Below are 25,368 nucleotides of genomic sequence, written 5' to 3' on the forward strand. Positions count from 1 at the left end.
AAATCTTCTCTTGATTGTAGACTTTGACAATGATATGATACGCCCACCTCCTGGAGAGTGTCCGTCACTTGTCTGGATGTTGTGGATGGGTTTTTCTTTACCATAGAGAGGATCCTGCGATCATCTACCGCTGTTGTCTCCTGTTGCTGAGCTCACCAGTGCGTTCTTCTTTCCTCAGAGTGTAACAAACTGTCGATTTGGCCACTTCTAATGTTGCTGCTATCTCTCTGATGAATTTGTTTTGTTTTTGAAGCCTTACATTGGCCTGTTTCACTTGCATAGACAGCTCCTTTGAACGCATGATGCAGGTTCACAGCAATAGATTCCAAATGCAAATACCACACTTATAATCAACTCCAGAACTTTTACCTGCCTAATTAATGAAGAAATAATGAAGGAGTAGCCAACACCTGGCCATGAAACAGCTTTTGATTCAATTGTCAAATTACGTTTGGTCCCTTGAATAAAAGGGGGGATGGCTATGCTTAAGAGCTGTATTTCCTTAACCCTTCCTCTAATTTGGATGTACATACCCTCAAATTAAACCTGAGAGTATACACTTTCAGCCCGTATCCATTATATAACTATAGCTTGAATATGTGTTGATAAATACCTGAAAAAAATCTGAAATTGTGCTTGTGCCAAATATATATGGCCCTAACTGTATTCTTTCTCGACATCTGTGGATATCAGACAGGGTGAAGTCACTGGGCCAGCTCTTACCCAGTGCAGGATATGGAAGGCCTGGATAGTATTGTCTAGTGCCTCTCAGCCAGGAACAAAACTGGTCTAATCAGGCTCGATTAGTGAGGGTATATATTTAAAACTAGGAAGAAGGAAAAACCAAGGGGCCTGACTTTAGAGGCGAATTGGACCATATTTGAATAAAACCCATATTTTATTTATAAACAAGAAAATCTAAAAATTACAAATAGAAACATGCTAGTGAGAACATGTATACACAAATATAGAAAATATGGCCAACAAAGGCCCAGTAGTTTGGGTTTGTTACATGATATCAAGTGAGTGAGCCCCTGTGTGTGATCGCGTTTTGCTGATCTGCTTCTTCAGGACACACAAAAGGGAAAATAGAAGAAAAACAGGCCACACTTGCTTGGGTCTGAATATACATGTGTTAGAGTCTCCCTGGGTGGGTACTGGATTATAAGGAGAGGACAAGCAATGTCTGTCCCACAATTGGTATGCCCAAAATGAAGGACGAAATTGAAATTACAAGAGAATATACTTGGGAACATCCAGCGGTTCAAATAGCACATAAGTCATCATCATAGATGCACCAGTGATAATATGAACTCTCCAGTAAAGATTAACTGTGGGGGGTCAGAAGACTGCCAGCCTGTAGTAGCCCTACATTCATAAGGGACTTTGAAAAAAGTAGGCCCCATTATATGGGTTCAGATTGTTAAGGGAAGGAGAGAGACTGTTGCACCAGTCCTACAAGGCTGATCCAAAGGATACAGTGGGTGACCCAGGAAGACTGAGGGGATATGTTCTTGCAGTCTGGAGGCCAGGAGTTTGTAAATATTTTTGAATCAGTGTTTTAAGAGTGATATCGGCCTAAAATTTGGACAGTGGATAGGGTCCTTCCCGGTTTCAGAATCACTGTTATATATGGCATAACTGCTTTAGGTAAAGGTCTAGGTGAAGCCATTACATTCCCTTTACCCTTCATGCTTTCTTTGGTTAGAGTGGATATGTATGTTGAGAAAATAAAATGGTTGGCAGTGTTTTGTTGAGATGTTTTAGGGTCACCTATTCATGTATCCAATATTTTTCAACACAGGCAATATATTACATCTCGCCTAGGCTTAAATGCCTGGTAGTTAACAGTTTTGACTATTTAACATATGACCATTTTTGGGTATTTGTAACCTCAGCTGAACTTGTGGATTTTATTAAGCTGAGTGGGGCATGCATTTTTATTACACAAGCAGTTACTTTTAAAATGGTGACTATTTAAATGGATTGCTGTGGTAAATGAAATCAATGAAAATGTAACACTTGACTGCATCCCTAAAATGGAAGGCGGAGCAGTTCCGTAAAACATGGTAATATTGGCACGACGTCCAATATTCTAGAACCTACAACATTGTGTCCTCCATGCTCACCTAGATTACACTGCATTAGTGTACTGGGCTTTTGCCTGGATAAGTGTTCGAAACTTGGGCAGTTTAGCTGCAGTCCTGGCACTGCGGTTTCAGCTACACAACTCCATCCCCCTTTTTTTTTCTGACCATTTTTTCCCCTCTCTTAAATTATCCCTCATACCCACTTACTGTTTTACACATCTGGAGTGTGCCGATTAATTTAATAAAGCCAGCTCCTACTGGTGCTATACTAAAAGGTTACTCTCTGGGGTTGATTTACTAAATCTGGGTGGTGCAGAATCTGGTGCAGCTGTGCATGTATCACGTACCTGGTGAAGACTGGAATGTTGTGGAAGCCTCTCTTGCTCCTCCTGTCTGACACTCCTGAAGGTGGGAACAGAGAGTGTAAGGCAAGGAGTGGCACGAGTGCCGTAGCGGCTAGCTGGGGGTGTTCACTCCGTAGGTGGGTACAGCTGGTAGTTGCAGTCCTTGGAACAGGGTGCAGTGGCAGCTTGGCACCAAAGCGTGGGAGCAGTAGCCAGCAGAACCCGGGCAGTGAGGTACAGAATCAGCAAGCAAGCAAGTCCAGAAGATAAGCCAAGGTCGATAACAGCCGGGCAGCGCGGTACAAGGTAAGCAGGCAGATCAGATCCGTTTAAGCAAGCCAAGGTCAGGATAGTAAGCGACAGAGCAGGAGCACGGGCAGAGGCAAAGTCCAAAGGCAGGCCGGGTCATACACAGGTGAGAAGTAACAACAGATCAGGTCTCAGAACCACGGGAACAAGCTGAAGACCATTCAGCAACTGCTCACAGTATTAGAGCAGTTTAAATAGGCCACTGGGAGCCAAATGCTAATTGGTGAGTGCAGGTGTGCAATGTGCACGGGTGTGAGCGAAAGTCCGTACTGGCCTTCTGGTGGAGGAAATCCGGTTTACCTTACATTGCCCCCCCCCTAATGGGCAGCCTCCGGATGCCCATCTGAGACATCTTCGCAGGATGAGCTTGGAAAAAGGTTTTCACTAGTCTTGGGGCATGAACATTAGCTTCAGGCTCCCACGAGTTTTCCTCAGGACCATAACCTTTCCACTTGATTAAATATTGGGTACCTCCTCTCCCTCTCCTACAATCCACAATGGCCTCAATTTCATACTCCTCTTCATCGTCAATCATGATTGGTGCTGGAGGGTCCGGATTACGGGCAGGAAAGGGATCTGGTACAGCAGGCTTTAGCAGGGACACATGAAAAACTGGGTGAATCTTGTACTTCTCAGGTAGAAAAAGTTCATAAGCTGTCGGATTTATCATTCTTTTTACAGCAAATGGACCGATGTACTTGGGGGCCAATTTCTTGGAAGGACAGGCCATCTTCAAATTAGTGGTTGATAACCAAACCCTGTCCCCTGGCTTGAGATCCAGATCACCCCTTCTCTTTTTATCAAAGTATTTCTTGTTGTCTTGTTGAGCCTTGGCAATAGCTTCCTGCAGAAGTTTATTGTTGCTTTGTAGAAACCTCAGTCGCTCCTGAACCGCTGGAACAGGTGAATCAAAGACAGCATCAGGTAAAAAAGAAGGATTGAATCCGAAGTTCGCAAAGAATGGAGTTTGACCAGTAGCCGAGTGGACAGAATCATTGTAAGCGAACTCTGCTAGAGGAAGGAGCGAAGCCCAATCATCCTGTGAGAAAGAAGAAAAACACCGAAGGTATTGCTCTAGGGTCTGGTTGGTTCGTTCTGTCTGACCATTCGTCTGGGGATGATATGCTGAAGAAAACCATGTCTCAATCTTAAGTGCCTTACAAAGTTCTTTCCAGAATTTGGAGGTAAAATGGACTCCTCGGCCAGACGTTATGCTCCGAGGAACCCCATGCAACCGCACTATTTCTTTGACAAATGCTTTTGCAGTCTCTGGAGCAGATGGTGTTCCAATCATTGGTACAAAGTGTGCCATCTTTGATAGCCTATCAATGATCACAAAAATAGAAGTAAAGTTTTCAGATACTGGGAGATCGACAATAAAGTCCATATTAATCATTTCCCAGGGCTTGGTAGGAATGGCAAAGGCCTTAATAGGCCCTAAGCTTTAGTCTTGTCTCCTTTGCTTCGGATACAGGTTTCACAAGTCTTCACGTAATCCTGGCAATCTGCCCTCAGGCTAGGCCACCAAAAGGACCGTTGTAAAAGTTCCAGAGTCTTGCGCATCCCAAAATGCCCTGCCAAAGGGTGGTCATGGCACAAATTTAAGACTGACTGGCGAAGACTTGAAGGTACAAAAACTTGTTGCTCATGGATGAACAATCCATCCCGTTCTTGCAATTGTGAATCACATGGTGGACCTTCCTCCTCTGATGCTTGTTTGAGCTGTGACACAAAATCTCCTTGCAGTAACAGAAAATTTTGCGAGGATAGGATGGTGTCAGGTTGAGTAGCTTCCTTTTCTTCCAGAAACATACGTGACAGGGCGTCAGGTTTCCCATTCTTAGAACCAGGTCTGTAGGTTATGTGAAATGAGAATCTTGAAAAAAATAAGGCCCACCTGGCCTGACGGGGTCTTAGACGCTTAGCTGTACGGAGATACTCTAAATTTTTGTGATCCGTGAAAATCAGGATTGGATGACTTGCTCCCTCAAGCAGATAACGCCATTCCTCCAGAGCGGACTTGATGGTGAGTAACTCACGATCTCCCACATCATAATTTCTCTCTGATGGACTGAGTTTTCTTGAGAAGAAAGCCACGGGATGTAGAAGAGACTTAGCGCCTTGTCGCTGAGATACGATTGCACCAACTGCATTTTCCTAGGCATCGACTTCCAGGACATAAGGTAATGCAGGATCAGGATGTTGCAGAATTGGTGCTGATGTAAAGAGAGCTTTTAATTTATCAAAGGCAAGTTGCTCTGCCGGAGTCCACTGAAATCGGGTGTTTTGTTTAGTAAGCTGTGTGATGGGGCTGATGATAGCTGAGAAGTTCTTGATAAATTTACGATAAAAGTTAGCAAATCCAACAAATCTCTGGACTCCTTTTCGATCTGCTGGCACTGGCCACTCAAGAATGGCACTAACTTTTTGTGGGTCCATTGCAATGCCTGATGTTGCGATATTAAGCCCCAGAAACTGGATTGTTTCTTTCTCAAATTCACACTTCTCAGCCTTTGCGTATAACCGATGTTCCCGGAGACGGTTGAGGACCTTTTTAACGTGCAGCCGGTGTTCTTCAATGGAAGGGGAGAATATGAGTATGTCATCAAGGTACACAATCATAAAAAGGTCAAGTAAGTCCCTAAAGATATAATTGACGAAATCCTGGAATGTTGCTGGGGCATTACACAGTCCAAAGGGCATGACTAAATACTCAAAATGCCCAAAGCGGGACCGGAAAGCTGTTTTCCATTCATCCCCCTTCCGGATCCTTACTAGGTTATATGCACCTCGAAGGTCAAGCTTTGTGAACACTTTCGCTGTTCTGAACCGCTGGAAAAGTTCTGGAACAAGAGGAAGAGGATATCTGTTTTTAATTGTTATTTTGTTTAGCTCTCTATAGTCCACACAGGGTCTCAGGGTGTGATCTTTCTTTTCAACAAAAAATATTCCAGCCCCAGCAGGGGATGTGGATGGACGCATGAATCCCCTTTCTAGGTTCTTATTAATGTATAGGCGCAATGTCTCAAGCTCAAGTTCTGATAGGGGAAAAATATCTCCAAATGGAATCTCGGCCCCGGGTAACAGTTCAATTGGGCAGTCGTACGCCCGATGGGGCGGTAAGGTCTCAGCATTCTTCCTATCAAAAACATCTAAGAAATCATGGTAAGTTAATGGAACATATTGTGAAACTGAAGTCTCTAGTTGCAGTTCCATAAGGGGGGCCGAGGTGGTGACCGTATTAGGAAAACAGTGTTGCTGGCAGTAGGTGGTAGGGAATGAAACAGCTCCAGACTCCCAGTTTATTTGGGGATTGTGTGCCTGCAACCACGGAATGCCCAGGATGATGGGGAACAAAGGTGATGGGATAATGTCCAGGGTTAGGTATTCTGAATGATTAGAGGAGGTTACTGCCAGTAGCGGACACGTTTCTTGTGTGATAGGACCTGACTTGAGATTCGAGCCATCCGCCCAATTAATCTTCAGATGCTGCATTTTAGCTTGCAGTGGGACCTTGTGTTGTTCAGCAAATGAATAGTCCATAAAACAACTGCAGGCCCCGGAGTCAATAATGGCTTGAGTTTGGATGCTCCCTCCAGGTAGCTGCAGGGAGAGAGTCAGCGAAAGGTGAGAGGAGATGCTCTTCAGAGGATATCTGGGAGTATCAGAAACAAGGACAGTCTTACGTGGTCTTATCAGGCAGTCACACAGAAAGTGATCAATGCCCCCACAGTAAAGGCATAAGTTGTTCTGCTTGCGTCTAAGTCTTTCCTTGGCTGACAGAGGTGGACGAGAAAGTCCCAACTGAACAGACTCAACCTTGAAAGAGAATGGTGGCGGAGCTGGGGATACAGGTGCTGCTGGTGTCCATGTAGGTGGAATGTTGCCAGATTTTTCTGCCCTCCTCTCTCGGATTCTGCGATCAAGCTGAATAGCAAGCTGGATCAAGTTTGAGAGCGTAGTTGGTGGATCTAGTCTGGCAAGTTCATCTTTAAGAGCCTCTGAAAGACCCAAACGAAACTGGTACTGCAAGGCTGCATCATTCCAGGCAGTGTCAGAACTCCATTTGTGGAACTTAACAACATAGTCCTCCACAGGCTGAAGCCCTTGCTGGAGTTTATGTAGAATAGCTTCTGCTGTGGAGGTCCGTTGGGGATCATCATAGAACTGGGCCATGGCTTCAAAGAAGGAAGAGACTGATGCAAGAACTGGGCTGGCCTTTTCCAGAAGCTGATGAGCCCATGACTGTGGTTCCTCACGCAAGAGAGAAATGACAAAGCCCACCTTAGTAAATTCAAGGGAAAAGGTTTGTGGTTGTAACTCGAAATACAACTGGCAGGCATGGCGGAAGGCCCGAAACTTATAGCGATTTCCTGAAAAGCGTTCTGGGGTAGGTATCCGAGGCTCTGGAGGAGGAACCATTACTGTAGATGCAGTAGCTGGAGCAGGAACAGTAGCTGAAGTGCCAGGTACAGAAGCTTGAGATACAATGGGCAGGGAGCGTAAATGACTTTCAATCCAGAAGTAATTCTCCTGGAGTCCGGTCACCACCACCGGTCAGAGAGGAGCCTCCTCCAGTCTCAGTCATGGCTGAATGGTACTATCACGTACCTGGTGAAGACTGGAATATTGTGGAGGCCTCTCTTGCTCCTCCTGTCTGACACTCCTGAAGGTGGGAACAGAGAGTGTAAGGCAAGGAGTGGCACGAGTGCCGTAGCGGCTAGCTGGTGGTGGTCACTCCGTAGGTGGGTACAGCTGGTAGTTGCAGTCCTTGGAACAGGGTGCAGTGGCAGCTTGGCACCAAAGCGTGGGAGCAGTAGCCAGCAGAAACCGGGGAGTGAGGTACAGAATCAGCAAGCAAGCAAGTCCAGAAGATAAGCCAAGGTCGATAACAGCCGGGCAGCGCGGTACAAGGTAAGCAGGCAGATCAGATCCGTTTAAGCAAGCCAAGGTCAGGATAGTAAGCAACAGAGCAGGAGCACGGGCAGAGGCAAAGTCCAAAGGCAGGCAGGGTCATACACAGATGAGAAGTAACAACAGATCAGGTCTCAGAACCACGGGAACAAGCTGAAGACCATTCAGCAACTGCTCACAGTATTAGAGCAGTTTAAATAGGCCACTGGGAGCCAAATGCTAATTGGTGAGTGCAGGTGTGCAATGTGCACGGGTGTGAGCGAAAGTCCGTACTGGCCTTCTGGTGGAGGAAATCCGGTTTACCTTACAGCATGGTAGCCTGGTAGCCAATCATACTCTATTGTTCAGTTAGGCTTTCACAAACAAAAAAACCTGGAATGGAAGCTGATTTTGCCCTATCCAGACTAAGTAAATCAACCCCTTTTAGTGTGTCAAGTCTTTTAAGTTCTGTTCTTTCCTTCTGTATTAAAATAAGTAGGACAGCAAGACATTGCATTGGGGCCATGAAACGTAATTGTTTCAGTAGAGTCAATGAGAGATAACAATGGCAATTCTTTACTTGCTGAGGTACCAGATCTTCTCTACTGGAGGGTATTGCCGCAGGATGAACAAAGGTTGTATCTATGTCCTATTGACCATGCTACTATATTTGTTATATCTACATACATTGATTCATAATATGGAGATGTATGATTTTCTGAGGTACACAAAAATAATATTTTTTAAATCTGTGACTATTTTATATGGGTAATCAAGACAAGTATAAAATGGGTTTATGTGTAATGTTTATGATTAGGGTTGAGCGGACACCTAGATGTCCGTGTTCGACGGGTTCGGCCAAACTTTAAAAAAAAGTCCGGGTCCGTGTCCCGGACTTTTACCAAACTTTTCCCGGACACCGAACCCCATTGAAGTCAATGGGGACCCGAACTTTAAGGCACTAAAATGGCTCTAAAACACCAAAGGAAAGGGCTAGAGTGCTGCAAATGGCAGCAAAACGTAATTAAGAGCATGGCAAGTGCTCTGCAAACAAATGTGGATAGGGAAATAACTTAAAACAACAAAAAAAAACAGAAAAATAAAACAATGTTCTTCTTCATCTCTGAAGGACGAGGCCCATATGGAGTAGGAGGGAGGTTGAGGTGGTGGTGGATGTGGCGGTGACATAGGCATGCGCACAGGGTGTGCCGGGTGTGCCTGGGCACACCCTAATCACCTAGGGCACATAGCATTGCCAGTGAGGAGATGGGAAAGATCTCCCTCGGACCTGCTCTGCTCTATTTCTCTTTGCCTACAGGTACATGGCCCCGATACATTACTCTCCCTGCTGGCAAACACATGCATGTGTATTTCAACTTTGGGGTGCACACCTTAATGCAATAGGCTGCGCACACCTATGGGCGGTGTAGGTGGAAGCGGCGGTGGAGGAGGACCAGGGCCGGATTAAGAGCATCATGGGCTTGGTGCTGAGGATTTTGAAGGGCCTTAAGGGCCGTGCCTTGCCATGCACCCAGAGGAGGAAGGGTGCAGCCATGCATGCCTAATTCAACATGGGATGCTGTCTCTGAAGCCCATAAACACATCCATGCATCGGCAACTGTCCCTCCTTGTCCGGCCTTCGCGCTGTGTGGGGAGGTTCTGAGGGTGCTGCCTGGGGAAGCGAGCATAGAAGCCAGACTTCTGTGTTTACAAGTGACAGAAGAGCGGTAACAGTGAATATGGCCAACCCGGGGCCTATATAAAAGGTAGGGGCCTGGAGCTGCAGCTCCAATAGCCCCTACGTTAATCTGGCCCTGAGGAGGAGGACGAGGTAGCCAACACTGCTTCTTTTCACAAATTTTAAATGAGGGTACACCCCAAAAGAGTGAGAAAGAGCAAAAATGGAACAATGGGTGGGTAAGGTCGGTATCCATTGCTATTCTGCACAAGGTACGGAAAAGTCCCGTGGGATCCATGCCTGGTTCATTTTAATGAACGTGAGCTTGTCCACATTGTCTCTGGACAGGCGGCTGCGCTTGTCTGTTATAACGCCCCCAGCTGTGCTAAATACCCGTTCAGATAATACACTGGCTGCAGAGCACGCCAGCACCTCCAAGGCGAAAAGGGCAAGCTCAGGCCATGTGCCCAATTTGGAGACCCAGAAGTTGAAGGGGGCAGACCCCTCATTCACTACATGTAGGCGTGTGCACACATACTGCTCCACCATGTTGGTAAAATGCTGCCTCCTGCTAAGACGTTCCATCTGAGCTGCTGGTGCTGCTGTTTGTTGTGGCGTGCTGACAAAGCTTTTCCACATTTCGGCCATGCTAACCCTGCCTTCTGAGGTGCTGGCGGTGCCCTGGTTGCGTTGGCGACCTCCTCCTCCTCTGCCTTGTGCTTCCACTGCGGCCCCGCTGTCAGATGGGAATGCCAGCAGCATGGCGTCTACCAGCGTGCGCTTGTACTCGCGCATCTTGCGATCGCGCTCCAGTGAGTGAATTAAGGACGGTACGTTGTCCTTGTAACGGGGATCCAGCAGCGTGGCCACCCAGTAATCAGCACAAGTTAGAATGTGGGCAACTCGGCGGTCGTTGTGGAGACACTGCAGCATGTAATCGCTCATGTGTGCCAGGCTGCCCAGAGGCAACGAAAGGCTGTCCTCTGTGGGAGGTGTATCGTCCGTGTCCTCTGTATCCCCCCAGCCACGCACCAGTGATGGCCATGAGCTGGCCTGGGTGCCACCCTGCTGTGAACATGGTTCCATCTCCTCCTCCAGCTCCTCCTCCTCCTCATCCTCCTTATCCTCCAGAACTGTGCCCCTGCTGGACAATTGTGTCCCTGGCGTTTGTGTGTGCAGGAACCCACCCTCGGAGCCCCTTGCGAATGACTGCCCTGAAAGCCTTGGAAATGTTACCTCTTCATCCTCCTCCTCCTCCTCATCCTGTGCCACATCCTCTTCCATCATCGCCCGAATAGTTTTTTCAAGGAGGCATAGAAGTGGGATAGTTAAGCTGAGAACGGCGTCATTGCCACTGGCCATGTTGGTGGAGTACTCAAAACAGCGCAACAAGGCACACAGGTCTCGCATGGAGGCCCAGTTATTGGTGGTGAAGTGGTGCTGTTCCGCAGAGCGACTCACGCGTGCGTGCTGCAGCTGAAACTCCACTATGGCCTGCTGCTGCTCGCACAGTCTTTCCAGCATGTGCAAGGTGGAGTTCCACCTTGTGGGCACGTCACATATGAGGCGGTGAGCGGGAAGGCCGAAGTTACACTGCAGCGCTGCCAGGCGAGCAGCAGCAGGGTGAGAATGCCGAAAGTGCGCACAAACGGCCCGCACTTTCTGCAGCAGCTCTGACATATCGGGGTAGTTTTTAAGGAACCTCTGCACCACCAAATTCAGCACATGCGCCAGGCAAGGGATGTGCGTCAAACCGGCTAGGCCCAGAGCTGCTATGAGATTTCGCCCGTTATCGCACACCACCAGGCCGGGCTTGAGGCTCGCTGGCAGCAACCACTCATTTGTCTGCTGTTCCATGCTCCTCCACAACTCCTGCGCGGTGTGTGGTTTGTCCCCCAAACAGGCAAGTTGTAAAACTGCCTGCTGTCGTTTACCCCTGGCCGTGCTGAAGTTGGTGGTGAAGGTGTTACGCTGTCCGGATGAGGAGGCGGTAGAGGATGAGGAAGCGGAGTAGGAGGAGTTAGGAACAGGAGGCAAACTGAAGCGCCCTGCAATCCTCGGTGGTGGAAGGACATGCGCCAAATTGCTATCCGCCTCAGGCCCATCCGCCACTGCATTTACCCAGTGTGCCGTTAGGGAGATATAACGCCCCTGACCGTGCTTACTGGTCCACGTATCGGTAGTTAGGTGGACCTTGGCACAGATGGCATTGCGCAGTGCACACCTGATTTTTTCCCCCACTTGGTTGTGCAGGGAAGGGATGGCTTGCCTGGAAAAGTAGTGGCGGCTGGGCACGACGTACTGTGGGACAGCCACCGACATAAGGTTTTTAAAACTGTGCGTCTCCACCAGACGGAATGACAGCATTTCAAAGGCCAATAATTTTGAAATGCTGGCATTCAGGGCCAGGGATCGCGGGTGGGTAGGGGGGTACTTCCTCTTCCTCTCAAGTGTTTGGGAGATGGAAAGCTGAACGCTTCCACGGGACATTGTGGAGATGGTTGTTTGTTGACCCAGGTGGTGGTGTTGCTGACAGATCGTCTGTTTGCGGGGTGGCAGGTGCCGGTATCACTACAGATGTGGCTGGAGCGGCCGAGACTGCAGCAGAAGAGGAAGCAGGATGAGCCAGAGACGTTTCTTGGTTTTGAAGGTGTGTACTCCATTGCAGCTCGTGCTTTGCACTTAGATGCCTGATCATGCAGGTTGTGCTCAGGTTGAGAAGGTTTATGCCTCGCTTCAAGCTCTGATTGCACAGGGTGCAAACCACTCGTGTCCTGTCATCAGCACATTTTCTAAAGAACTTCCACGCTAGAGAACTCCTTTGAGCTGACTTTGGTGCGCTCGTTCCCTTGCTGCGTTGGGCAGTAGCGGGCGTAGTGTCTAGGGCACGGCCGCTCCGCTTCTGCACCCTGCTCCCTCTTCTGCTGTGCTGGTGGCTCTGTGCGACCACCGCCTCTTCCTCCAAACTACTCAGGTCACCTGCATGACGTTCATTCCATGTGGGGTCGAGGACCTCATCGTCCTCCACATCATCTTCCACCCAGTCTTCACCCCTGCCCTCCTTGTCGGTCTCCACAATGCTGAACGCCGCAGCAGTTGGCACCTGCGTTTCGTCATCATCGGAGACGTGCTGCGATGATCCTTGCATGTACTCATCTTGAGAAATAAGTGGTTGGGCATCGCTGCACTCAATCTCTTCCACTTCTGGGGCAGGGCTAGGTGGATGGCCCTGGGAAACCCTGCTGACAGAGTCATCAAAAAGAAGAAGAGACTGCTATATGGCTTGGGGCTCAGACTGCTTGCCTGATTTGCAAGGGGGTGAGGTGAAAGACGGTTGGACATCGGCTGCAGGTGCCAACTGTGACCTTTCTGCAGTAGACTGGGTGGGAGACAATGTGAAGGAACTGGAGGCACTGTCAGCAGCAAACCAATCTACTATCGCCTCCACTTGTTCTGGCCTCATCACTTCTAGGGGCGTATGATGCCCTACCAAATACTGATGCAGGTTCTGTCGCCTACTCACACTTGAGGAAGGTGTTTCACTTGTGCGTGTAGCTGGCACAAATCGACCACATCCTCTCCTTGCAACAGGAGCTCTACCAGCAGCACCACGACCCAGGCCACGGCCCTTATTTGACGGTCTCCTCATATTTCTGTAATTTAAGATCTTGCCCTAGAAAGGTTTTTATTGAATAGCGGAATAGGAAATATGATCCAAAAAAGTGTATGTATCTCGCACGTACAAAACCACACTAGGCCCCAATTACTATTGTTTCTACCCCTAAAAGGATGGTTGAGCAGTAGGAGGAGGAGTATGGAACAGGCAGCACCCTCAAATCTTCAGAAGTATGAGATGAACCCCAAAAACTTGGAAAGGTGGATCTCACACGTACCGACACAGACTATCACGCAATTTAATTGATCCCCAAAGGTTTTAATTGAATAGCGGAATAGAAAATATGATCAAAAAGAAAGTGTATGTATCTCACACGTACATCACCACACTAGGCCCCAATTACTATTGTTTGTACCCCTAAAAGGATGGTTGAGCAGTAGGAGGAGGAGTATGGAACAGGCAGCACCCTCAAATCTTCAGAAGTATGAGATGAACCCCAAAAACTTGGAAAGGTGGATCTCACACGTACCGACACAGACTATCACGCAATTTAATTGATCCCCAAAGGTTTTAATTGAATAGCGGAATAGAAAATATGATCAAAAAGAAAGTGTATGTATCTCACACGTACACCACCACACTAGGCCCCAATTACTATTGTTTGTACCCCTAAAAGGATGGTTGAGGAGTAGGAGGAGGAGTATGGAACAGGCAGCACCCTCAAATCTTCAGAAGTATGAGATGAACCCCAAAAACTTGGAAAGGTGGATCTCACACGTACCGACACAGACTATCACGCAATTTAATTGATCCCCAAAGGTTTTAATTGAATAGCGGAATAGAAAATATGATCAAAAAGAAAGTGTATGTATCTCACACGTACACCACCACACTAGGCCCCAATTACTATTGTTTGTACCCCTAAAAGGATGGTTGAGCAGTAGGAGGAGGAGTATGGAACAGGCAGCACCCTCAAATCCTCAGAAGTATGAGATGAACCCCAAAAACTTGGAAAGGTGGATCTCACACGTACCGACACAGACTATCACGCAATTTAATTGATCCCCAAAGGTTTTAATTGAATAGCGGAATAAAAAATATGATCAAAAAGAAAGTGTATGTATCTCACACGTACACCACCACACTAGGCCCCAATTACTATTGTTTGTACCCCTAAAAGGATAGTTGAGCAGTAGGAGGAGGAGTATGGAACAGGCAGCACCCTCAAATCTTCAGAAGTATGAGATGAACCCCAAAAACTTGGAAAGGTGGATCTCACACGTACCGACACAGACTATCACGCAATTTAATTGATCCCCAAAGGATTTAATTGAATAGCGGAATAGAAAATATGATCAAAAAGAAAGTGTATGTATCTCACACGTACACCACCACACTAGGCCCCAATTACTATTGTTTGTACCCCTAAAAGGATGGTTGAGCAGTAGGAGGAGGAGTATGGAACAGGCAGCACCCTCAAATCTTCAGAAGTATGAGATTGTGTTCACTGTACCCCACAAAGATTGTGTTCACTGCACCCCACAAAGATTGTGTTCACTGCACCTCAAAAAGGATTTTGTTCACTGCACCCCACAAAGATTGTGTTCACTGCACCCTAAAAGGATTTTGTTCACTGCACCCCAAAAAGATTGTGTTCACTGTACCCCCCAAAGATTGTGTTCACTGCACCCCACAAAGATTGTGTTCCCTGTACCCCACAAAGATTGTGTTCACTGCACCCCACAAAGGATTTTGTTCACTGCACCCCAAAAAGATTGTGTTCACTGCACCCCAAAAAAGATGTTGTTCACTGCACCCCAAAAAGGATTTTGTTCACTGCACCCCAAAAAGATTGTGTTCACTGCACCCCACAAAGATTGTGTTCACTGCACCCCACAAAGGATTTTGTTCACTGCACCCCAAAAAGATTGTGTTCACTGTACCCCCCAAAGATTGTGTTCACTGCACCCCACAAAGGATTTTGTTCACTGCACCCCAAAAAGATTGTGTTCACTGTACCCCCCAAAGATTGTGTTCACTGCACCCCACAAAGATTCTGTTCACTGTACCCCACAAAGATTGTGTTCACTGCACCCCACAAAGGATTTTGTTCACTGCACCCCAAAAAGATTGTGTTCACTGCACCCCAAAAAGGATGTTGTTCACTGCACCCCAAAAAGGATTTTGTTCACTGCACCCCAAAAAGATTGTGTTCACTGCACCCCACAAAGATTGTGTTCACTGCACCCCACAAAGGATTTTGTTCACTGCACCCCAAAAAGATTGTGTTCACTGTACCCCCCAAAGATTGTGTTCACTGCACCCCACAAAGGATTTTGTTCACTGCACCCCAAAAAGATTGTGTTCACTGTACCCCCCAAAGATTGTGTTCACTGCACCCCACAAAGATTCTGTTCACTGTACCCCACAAAGATTGTGTTCACTGCACCCCACAAAGGATTTTGTTCACTGCACCCCAAAAAGATTGTGTTCACTGCACCCCAAAAAGGATGTTGTTCACTGCACCCCAAAAAGGATTTTGTTCACTGCACCCCAAAAAGATTGTGTTCACTGCACCCCACAAAGATTGTGTTCACTGCACCCCACAAAGGATTTTGTTCACTGCACCCCAAAAAGATTGTGTTCACTGCACCCCAAAAAGTATTTTGTTCATTGCACCCCAAAAAGGATGTTCACTGCACCCCAAAAAGGATTTTGTTCACTCCACCCCAAAAAGATTGTGTTCACTGCACCCCACAAAGATTGTGTTCACTGCACCCCAAAAAGGATTGTGTTCACTGCACCCCAAAAAGATTGTGTTCACTGCACCCCACAAAGATTGTGTTCACTGCACCCCAAAAAGGATGTTGTTCACTGCACCCCAAAAAGATTGTGTTCACTGCACCCCACAAAGATTGTGTTCACTGCACCCCACAAAGGATTTTGTTCACTGCACCCCAAAAAGATTGTGTTCACTGCACCCCAAAAAGGATGTTGTTCACTGCACCCCAAAAAGGATTTTGTTCACTGCACCCCAAAAAGATTGTGTTCACTGCAGCTCACACACAGAAAAATGGATGTGGATCACTGACACCTGCCTATCTCCTATCCCACACCACACAGCAATATCGATTGTAGTTTGTAGAACACAGTTTCCCTAAAATTCAGCAGCAGCAGCCTCTCCCTAACAGGATTGAGAAGAGATCGTAGATCAGGATTGAGTGCAGAGTCACCCCACCCCCCACACATCAATATCGATTGTATTTTGTAGAAGACACTGACCCTATAATTCAGCAGACTCTATCCCTAAAATGCCTACAACTCGCCCTGCCTAAACACTCCGACCTGTCCCTCAATTCTATCCGGACACAAATGGTTTTTTCCTGCCTGTCTTTCCCTAATCAGCAGCCAGCACGTTGATGTGTGCTCTGTCCCTGATCTAAGCAGCAGAATGAAGACGCTGCGGCTGCCTGGAACTTATAAAGACTTGGTCACATGCTTCAGACGGCCAATCACAGCTACTGAGACATTTGCAGGCATGGCTGGGATGGCTTAAGGCACACCAGTTAAACGATTGTTGATTGGCTGTTGAAAGCCCGCCATGAAAAGAGCGCCAAAGCATGCAAAACCCGGAAATAAAACGACCGAACACAGATTTTTACCCGAACATACAGTAAAGTGTCCGTGTCCGTGTTCGGGTACAAAAAATCCAATTATTCGGTACGAACACGAATAATACAGTCCGTGTTCGCTCAACACTATTTATGATACATAAGACTGAACTATCCTCCATGTCATTCAGGCTTAAACTCCTGATTGCAAACAGTTTTGACTATTTAACATTTGACCATTTTGGGGCATTTGGAACCTAAGCTAAACTTATGGATTGTGTGAGGATTAATAAAAGCCATTCTACAATCACTGCATGCACTGGCAGATGGGGCTGTCATATTTGTTATGATGTATTTTTCCAAACTATTTTTTACCCAAATAGTTGTTAATCAGATACAATACATTTACATAATAATGTGAAATATATACGATCCAACAGTCACTGGTATTTGACTTTTGAATTATGATTTTTGATCATTACCATGATACCATACATGTTACTCTACTTTTCTCCAGGTGACTGTGAAGCAGAAAGCAACTGTTATTTACATGGACATTTTTCATATTATTGAATAATTCTTTACTGGTCCAAAAGCAAATGTATCCCTTAAAGTTTAACTAAGCATTGCTTAAAAGTCAGTTGTCTCCCCCCCCCCCCCCGCATAATAGAATAAAGGGAAATTGTACACCTTTTTATTGAATTCTGTGGTCTTATAAAAATAATAATGAATGACTTTTGCTGCAGCATCCTATGTATGGGCAAAATAAATAAATAAATAAATAAATAAATAATGAAGTAATCGTTTAGCCAGCTCCTGTTATAGTTGCACATGCACAGAAAGTGTAGTGTGTACTTTCTCTACTGTAACTCTGAAGATAACTGTAGTAGACCAATACTCCCTATATAATGATTTCAACACTTTCATGAAGATAAAAATAGTCACATCATTTTAAGGTATCCTTAAAGGAGATGCAGCATAGGGTACATGCTAAGCACTTTGGGTGTTAGTATTTAGGGAAGTAATTATTCTATTTTACAATGAACTCTATGAGCCAGCAAGATTAAAGTGTAACTCCAGACATGAAAAATGGCTAGAACCTCTAACAGGTTCTCAAAGGAACCATGAGAATTTGCAATGAACCTTATGAGCTAGCAAGCTTAATGTATAACTCCAGCCATTTTTTTTATCATAGGATGGAGAATGGTTAGAACCTCTATCAGGTGATGACTAATAGATAGTCAAGAGGCTTTGTTACAGACTGTCCAGTTGATAGTCTTCAAGTTATATGATCTATGTATTTCTTTTGAATCTAAGGACTGTAACTTCCCATAGTGTGGTTGTTAATAATTCTCAGTATACCCATTACACTTAATTGCTTGGAAGGTGGCTCGCCGGTGGGACCGGTGCCCTGGGAACCTGGGGGGGGGAGGGGGGCAGGTCTGGCCACAGTGTTGTTCCCAGTGGGGTGGCTGGGCTTGTTGCCTTGCCTCTCCGGCCCTGGCTGGGTGTCTATGTTGGTTGGGCGCGGGCTGCTCCGCAGACGAGCCTGGCATGGGGAAGGGTATACCCTGAATTCGAACTGTGTTGTATGCTTTATCACTTACTATGTACAACTTCTCTGCGGTTCATATGAATGTTACATTTGTTTACTGTTTGTTTTTTGGAAAAACTCAATAAAAAACTATTGAAAAGAAAAAAGAACCTACATCAGATACATATTGCTGTGTTTTTCCCTACTTGAGAGGGATTTTCTCCCTCTGGAGACACCAGAGGAAGTGTGAGGCAATTTTTCCAAAATGAGGGGAAATTTCATTTTTGATGACTTGTGTCTTCCTTAGAGGATATCCCCTCTACTCCTGTGTATGTGAAAACTGTAATATCATGGATTTACCCTTCTTTTTTTGTTGAAAGCAGTGGTCACCAGTGCAGAAAGTGGACAAATAGGTCACAGATATAAAAACAAATAAATACAAATAAAAACCTTACAGAGCTTCTAAGCCTCCCCTATTCTACCTAAAACCAGAAAACCGTTGAGCTGCAGTTCTACTTTAAATCCTTCTAAGTGGTACTTGCTATGGTAGAATGAATATCCTGCATCTCCTGGAACAATGGGTTAACTTATCTGCTTCCATAGAAAGCGTTTAATGAACACATTGTATAGCCGATTAGAACATTCCCAGAGCTTGTACGGAAACATTATATGCATCTATTGCGTTGGCTTAATGAACAAGAGCTCATCTGGCGTTTCAATTTACGCGATTACTCTGACACTGTAGGTAATAATTTACTGTTTAGAATGATTACCAGCATGATATTTGTTTAATGAAATTTATAAACAAAAACACTCAGAACACTGCAATTATTTGATGAATAAATATGCACATGACAAGCAGCTTTCATTTCACTTTGACTTTGAAAGAAATCCTGCCAAAGTTAAAAACTGTTTCTAAAAAAAAATTAGATTTTTAATTCTTTGAAAAAAAAGTCCCTGCCCCCCAGATTGCAGCTCTCTACTTAAATATCTAATATTAATTATAAAACCTCTCCAGAGTCTTAAATTAACATCACAACCACTGTTTGGATTTAATGCTAATTTTATTGAAGTTGTTTTGCAAAGCGAAATATATTAAAATTAATAGGGCAAATGACAGTGGGTTGTTAAAATTAATTACGTTGCCATTTTCTTCTCTTTTGGTTGACGAGGCTTGGTCGTAGTAGCGAATTTCCTGTGCACCTGCTCCTGCTGTGGCCTAAGTGATATAGAGTCTGCAAATCCAGAAAATTGTAGTATCAAATCTCCACACCAACTGTGCAGCAGCACTATCATCAAATCCCTGCTGAGAGGTGGTTCCCTTCAAATCCCCGAGGATATTTTCTTTCCCGTTCCCCCTGTTTCCAACTCGAACTCTGACCCCAGCCTTTCTCTTACATCATGCAGTAAGGTACTGTTGTAATAGTTCATCAATGAGAGGTTGCAGACTATACATACCCATAGGCTCATTAGCAGGTCAAGAATTCACTTGCTCAAGGGCTGGCTGGGTATCAGGTTTAAGCTACTACAAATCAGAATTTTTATATTGCCAATAAATATTCTAAACTGAGTTGTCATCATTTCGGTTGCAGCACTTCTGAACTAATGTGGTCACAAATATCAACCATATTAGCTTTACACTCTTTATTTCGGGTTTTACTTTTGGAAGTTTGTAGACTTTTAAACAAATATGGAAGGTTCTTTTTATGTGAATAGCAAGCAAGGCTGACATATTTTTATCTCTCCACATTATCCTAAAATTATTTTATGTACATACAAATATTCCAAATTGAAGGTAGCCATTAATGGACAGATGTTTTCCTCTCAGAGACATCTGTTCCTCCTGCAGAGCATAACTGAAGGACTGAAAGTGGCTTCAATACTTAACTGATATCTGATAGTAGAAAATGTGTGATGTTGTCTGTCAAAGCCAATGCTTTGTGTGATCATAGATCTCCTTTAGCATTTTGTCTGGTTTATTCAATACACAATGACCCCTGTGCAATGTTCACTAACTTACAGTAACCAGTCAATAGTCACATAAGTCACATATTGCAACATAAATTCTGACTGGTTATGATGAATGTTGAATTTTGCGCTTCATGTTTTGTTCTATTTGCTAAGCCCATACATTTTTAAACACCTTATTGGTCAACTGCAGTATCAAAACTAACACTATAGCTAAAGATCAGCCTGAAAAAAATGCATGCAAGTCCCTTTTATTCCTTTAAATATTTGGACAGCCTCCGTCCTTGGTGTACTGGTTACGTATTCTAGGCCTCAACTTTTTTGACTCGGTTTTAAAGTATAACCGTTTTTTTTTCTTTTATTTCTCCATCTTTCGCATTTTGCAAAATATATATATATATATATATATATATATATATATATATATATATATATATATATTCCACTACTCACCCTCCTTGCTCCAGTACTGCCATCCTTGCCCTTTTCTACCTGCCACAGCCCACTTCTGGGTTGTATGACAGCCAGCAACATTTAACCGCTTCTTGTGAGCACACTCTCTCATGGACACATTCCCTGGTTGGGCTAGCCTACTGTATCACTAAATGAGGTTCATACATCATTTAATGAGAGCCATTCAGTCCCACGGAAAGGACCGCCCACCACTGGTATGAAAAGGAAGGACCAGCTACATCACTGGACCTGCCAGAATCCTAGTGGAATTAAAGCGATACCATACTCCTCTCATCTCTAATGGTGTGAACCCATTAAGGGTTTCCCTGCCGGCCATCTCTCCGGGTGCAGATCTCCGGGCATCTTTATGGCCGTTTCGGGGTGAGTTAACTGCTGCACATATGCAGGAGTTAGTCATTCTGGCACACAGGGATCGTACTTCCAATGTAAGCTGCGCTGCATAGTAAATTCTGCAGAAGACTTTTTATGTCAAGCATCTAACAAAACCTGGGAAAAACTTTTGGTTGGAGTGACCTTTAAACAAATCTAATCACTAAAGGTAAGTTCCAAATAATGTTCCCAATAAGTATCTACGATTTATAAAGATTCATTATGCCCAATGCTTCAAAAATGTTCTAACAATTATTTTAGATCAGACTAATTACTGTATAGTAGTTTGTGCAGACAACAGCACAATATATCCACGTTCAAATAAGAACTGTACCAAAGATTCACACATTCGCTAAATAAAAATGTGTGATTCTTGGGTAAAAAATATTGAAAGGTCAATATAACTACCAGACAACATTCATTTTCAGGAAGGTGTCAGCAATAGTGTCTCACACATTTTTTAGGAAATGTTTACTCTTACAGTGGATGTGAACCTTCACGTATAACCAGTGAAATGAACAGTCTCAGATGATACACGCAGATGTGACAAATCTCCCTACTTAAGTTTTACGTGTATATCTACTTTCTTCAGCTTTTTAGACTCTTTAAAATGTGCACATTGTGTTACAAATTTTTCTTCCTGTTTCAGCAGTGGGTGAAAGTCTAGGCATACACTGTGTGTGAGCTGATTGGAGGAAAGGCACACCCCCCTCCACAAAGACAGAGGAATGAAGAAACATGCAGAGCTGTGCTGTGAATAGGCCAGGTCTCTGCTTATCTGTCTCTAAGTCCCTTCATCAACACAAATTTCTAGCTGCTTTGATTTCCTGTGTCGGAGAGCTTGTCAGAAGTAAAAAAAACGAAGCAGCAGAAAGACACGGGACTTAGGGCTTTGGAGAGAGCTAAGTGCCTGTGTGTGAGCTGATTGGAGGAAAGGCACACCCCCCTCCACAAAGACCGAGGAATGAAGAAACATGCAGAGCTGTGCTGTGAATAGGCCAGCTCTCTGCTTATCTGTCTCTAAGTCCCTTCATCAACACAAATTTCTAGCTGCTTTGATTTCCTGTGTCGGAGAGCTTGTCAGAAGTAAAAAAAAAACGAAGCAGCAGAAAGACACGGGACTTAGGGCTTTGGAGAGAGATAAGTAAACACTACAGATATATGTGCCCAGGTCAGAAAATTTATGAATGGGTTTACATCCACTTTAAGTGTCTCTCTTCCCCTCCACTACCCTGTGCAACAAATGCAGGTTCTGGAAGCGGATGACATGGTTGCTCATGTTATCCCTGAAGGGAGGCAATGTGAAATAGTAGGGTCTACTATAACATGTTAAAGTTGCTTTTATTTTATTTTATTTTTTTAAAAAGGCTGTGTCTCAATAAAATGCAGTGCACTTCCCTGAACAGATTAGGCTGTAAACCTGTTGATCTTGTATGATTGTCCCTTTTGAGCCACAGCACAAACAGAAAACATTTGCTATTGCAGACTGTACCCAATGGCTGCTATGAGAAACTGCATACTAACAATATGCAGTGCTTTCCTCAAAGCAGGTTGCACAGTGATTCTGGCCATGTGTGGGCGCACTTTAAAAATAGATCAGGCAGTCTGTGACCAGCACCTACTTAGTAGCCCGAGAAGGAAGTGTTTTGTTACATGGATGAGTGGGTGTGAAAAAGATTTAAAAAAAGGCTTTCTGCTGCTAAAAAAAAAAAACAAAAAAGGTTATTTAGGAGGGTGTTGTTAGCTGCACACCATTTCTTTCCTGTCTGCTTGAGCTCAAAAAATCCTACCTATGGTAGGTAATTAAATATGACAGAAAATTAGATGACAAATATGTCAACACTTAAGAAATGTTTTAAAAGGAAAATTAACCATTTGACCTCTGGAAGGTTTTACCGTCTTCATGACCAGGCCATTTTTTGCTATTCAGAGCAATGGTAATTTAACTGGCATTTGCTTGGTTATGAAACATTGTAAGCAATTGAAATTCATATAATTTTTTCTTTGGTAGTGTTTGATCACCACTGGGTGTTTTATTTTTTGCTCTATTAAAACGAAAAAAAAAAAGACCGAAAATTTTGAAAAATATATATTTTCTATTTTCTGTCTTAAAAAATATCCAATAGGCCAAAAAAACATTTAGGCCAAAATGTATTCTGCTACATGTCTTTGGTAAAAACAATGCCAATATATGTATAATAATTGGTTTGTGTGAATGTTCTAGTGTCTACAAACTATGGTATATACAGTATATTTGAAAATTGATTTGTTCTGATGTACTGATGGCCTATCTAATTTCTTGAGGCCCTTAAAATGCCAGGACAGTACCAATTCCCCCCAAATGATCCCAAATGTTTTCTTTTTGGAAAGTAGACAGTCTAAGGTATTTTGTAAGAGGTGTGGCAAGTTTTTTTATGTTGCAATTTATGGGAAAATTAAGAAATACATTTATTTATTTTTCACATTTTTTTTCTATATACGGTCACCAGTGCAGTACAGCATCCCCATATGACTGGTATGGCGGTGATCAGATATACTGACTGGTGACAGTATGTTGAAAAAATAAAATTATATGTCTTATTCACTTTTTTTTAAAACATTTTTTGAATTTCGTTTTTTTTTTTTTTTTTTTTTTTTACATACTCTCATCAGTGTAGTTCAGTGCCATCATAGTAACATATTACTCTGGGGGTGATCAGGGATTTCTTTTTTTTTTTTTACACTTTGATTGCTGTTACAGTGATGATAACTTTAACAGCAATTGTTTGAACTGTCATGAATGGGTCTCATTCATAACAGCTGTGATTACTAGTGATCTGTGAATGGCTACAGCTAATCTCATGGTACAGGGTGCTGAAAGCAGCCAGGTACCCGGATCCACAATCTGCTGTGTCCTCCTGCATGCTGCGTGCCCCTAACCTGAAACAGGTCATCCAGCCGGTCTGTGGCAGCCATCCGCAGTAAATGTACTGTGAATGGTCGGCAAATGTTTAAAAAAAAAAAACACATACAAAACATATCTATGCTATTACAGTCCTAAATCCTTCAAGTACAATCCCATGTTGCTTTGATACATTTGTATCCAGATAAGGATTTTTTTTTAATTATTTAATAAAGGGACTTGTATAGTGTTGACAATTTACACAGTGCTTTACATATATATTGTACATTCATATGAGTCCCTTCTCTCAAGGAGCTTGCAATCTATGAACCCTAACTCACATTCTTACATACACATAGGCCTATTTATACAGGAACCAATTTACCTACCAGCATGTCTTTGGAGTGTGGGAGGAAACTGGAGTACCTGGAGGAAACCCACACAGGCACAGGGTGAACATGCTAACTCTAGGCAGGTACTGCCTTGGTTGGGATTCAAACCAATGACCCAAGGCTGCTAGGCAGGGCCAGGGCAAGAGGTGGGTGGAAGGGGGTGGTTGCCCTGGGCGCAGTGGTTTACTGTAGGAATGGAGGCTCCTTCCTTCTGTTACAAGGCTGATAGGAGTAGTGACAGCAGTAGTGATTTTGACTGCTAGGTGTAGGATCCCTTAAGCTTGCACATTATGAACGGGATTGGGGGGGCGCAGTTCGACATCTTTGCTCTGGCTGGGCACTGGATGACCTTGTCCCTACACTGCTGCTAGGCAAAAGTGCTAACCACTTAGCCACTGTCACTTTAGTAACTTATCAAGTTTTCTTGATCAATAGACATGTAAATATGCATGTTGATACAAGTTTTAAGCCTTTTTTTTTATCATTTTTAATTTTTAATAAAGCATTCATTTTTTTTTCTACTGCAATTGCCTAATGTGCTCCCTTTTTTTCAAGCTTTATATTTAGCTGTGAAGGTGAAATTGCACTTATGTTTTTTTAGTGTGAAAGTGTCATTAGTTAATTGTGTACCGTTGTGTGCAACTCCTTACCTGCTTTTTATTTATTTTTTTTAAAGGTTTTCCTAATAGGCCGAAATCTCTTAAGGTAATCATTAACCCGCACAGCCATAAAGGAGAAGCGGCCAATGCGTATTATCGGCACGTTGCACCTCTTTTTAAGCTTGCTGACATTCAGACCGATGTTACAGGTAAGTTTGTTTCAGTAAATAAATCAACTGAATAGAGACAGAAAACATTGCTAAGCAACCAAGACAAGCTGAACTTTCAGTTAATCCCCACTGGCTTTCAGCTGCAGCTTAAAATACAGTTAATCAGGTTACATAGCCAATATGTTTACATCGTTGGATCTGATGTTTGTTTTATTCAGAGCCAACTTCGCATCAAAATCAAATTTGCAAATACTTATATCCATGAAGCTCAGGTTTTTATTCATCAGACTTCTCTGGTACTTGCTTTTCACCAAAAGTGTATTCATAACATGCCCTTTTTTTCCTTTTAAATGGACCATACACACACACCGTGTTCTTTAATCCTAATGTAAAAACACACATGTGAAGGTTTTACTTTTTTTTGTCCTCTTTTAACCACT

The 25,368-nt window shown here is 44.0% G+C and overlaps 1 protein-coding gene across 1 annotated transcript in view; it reads left to right on the forward strand.

Annotated features, from left to right (window-relative positions):
* The window catches only part of CERKL (CERK like autophagy regulator), a 270,516-nt gene that overhangs the window by 137,952 nt on the left and 107,196 nt on the right, over positions 1-25,368 (forward strand). The window contains exon 3 of the mRNA XM_082262403.1: positions 24,836-24,967. Coding sequence (XP_082118529.1) covers positions 24,836-24,967 — 132 coding nt within the window. The remainder of the gene's footprint in view (positions 1-24,835; positions 24,968-25,368) is intronic.

Source organism: Pelophylax lessonae (genome assembly GCF_965119305.1).
Source record: "Pelophylax lessonae genome assembly, chromosome: 6".
Classification (NCBI taxonomy): domain Eukaryota; kingdom Metazoa; phylum Chordata; class Amphibia; order Anura; family Ranidae; genus Pelophylax; species Pelophylax lessonae.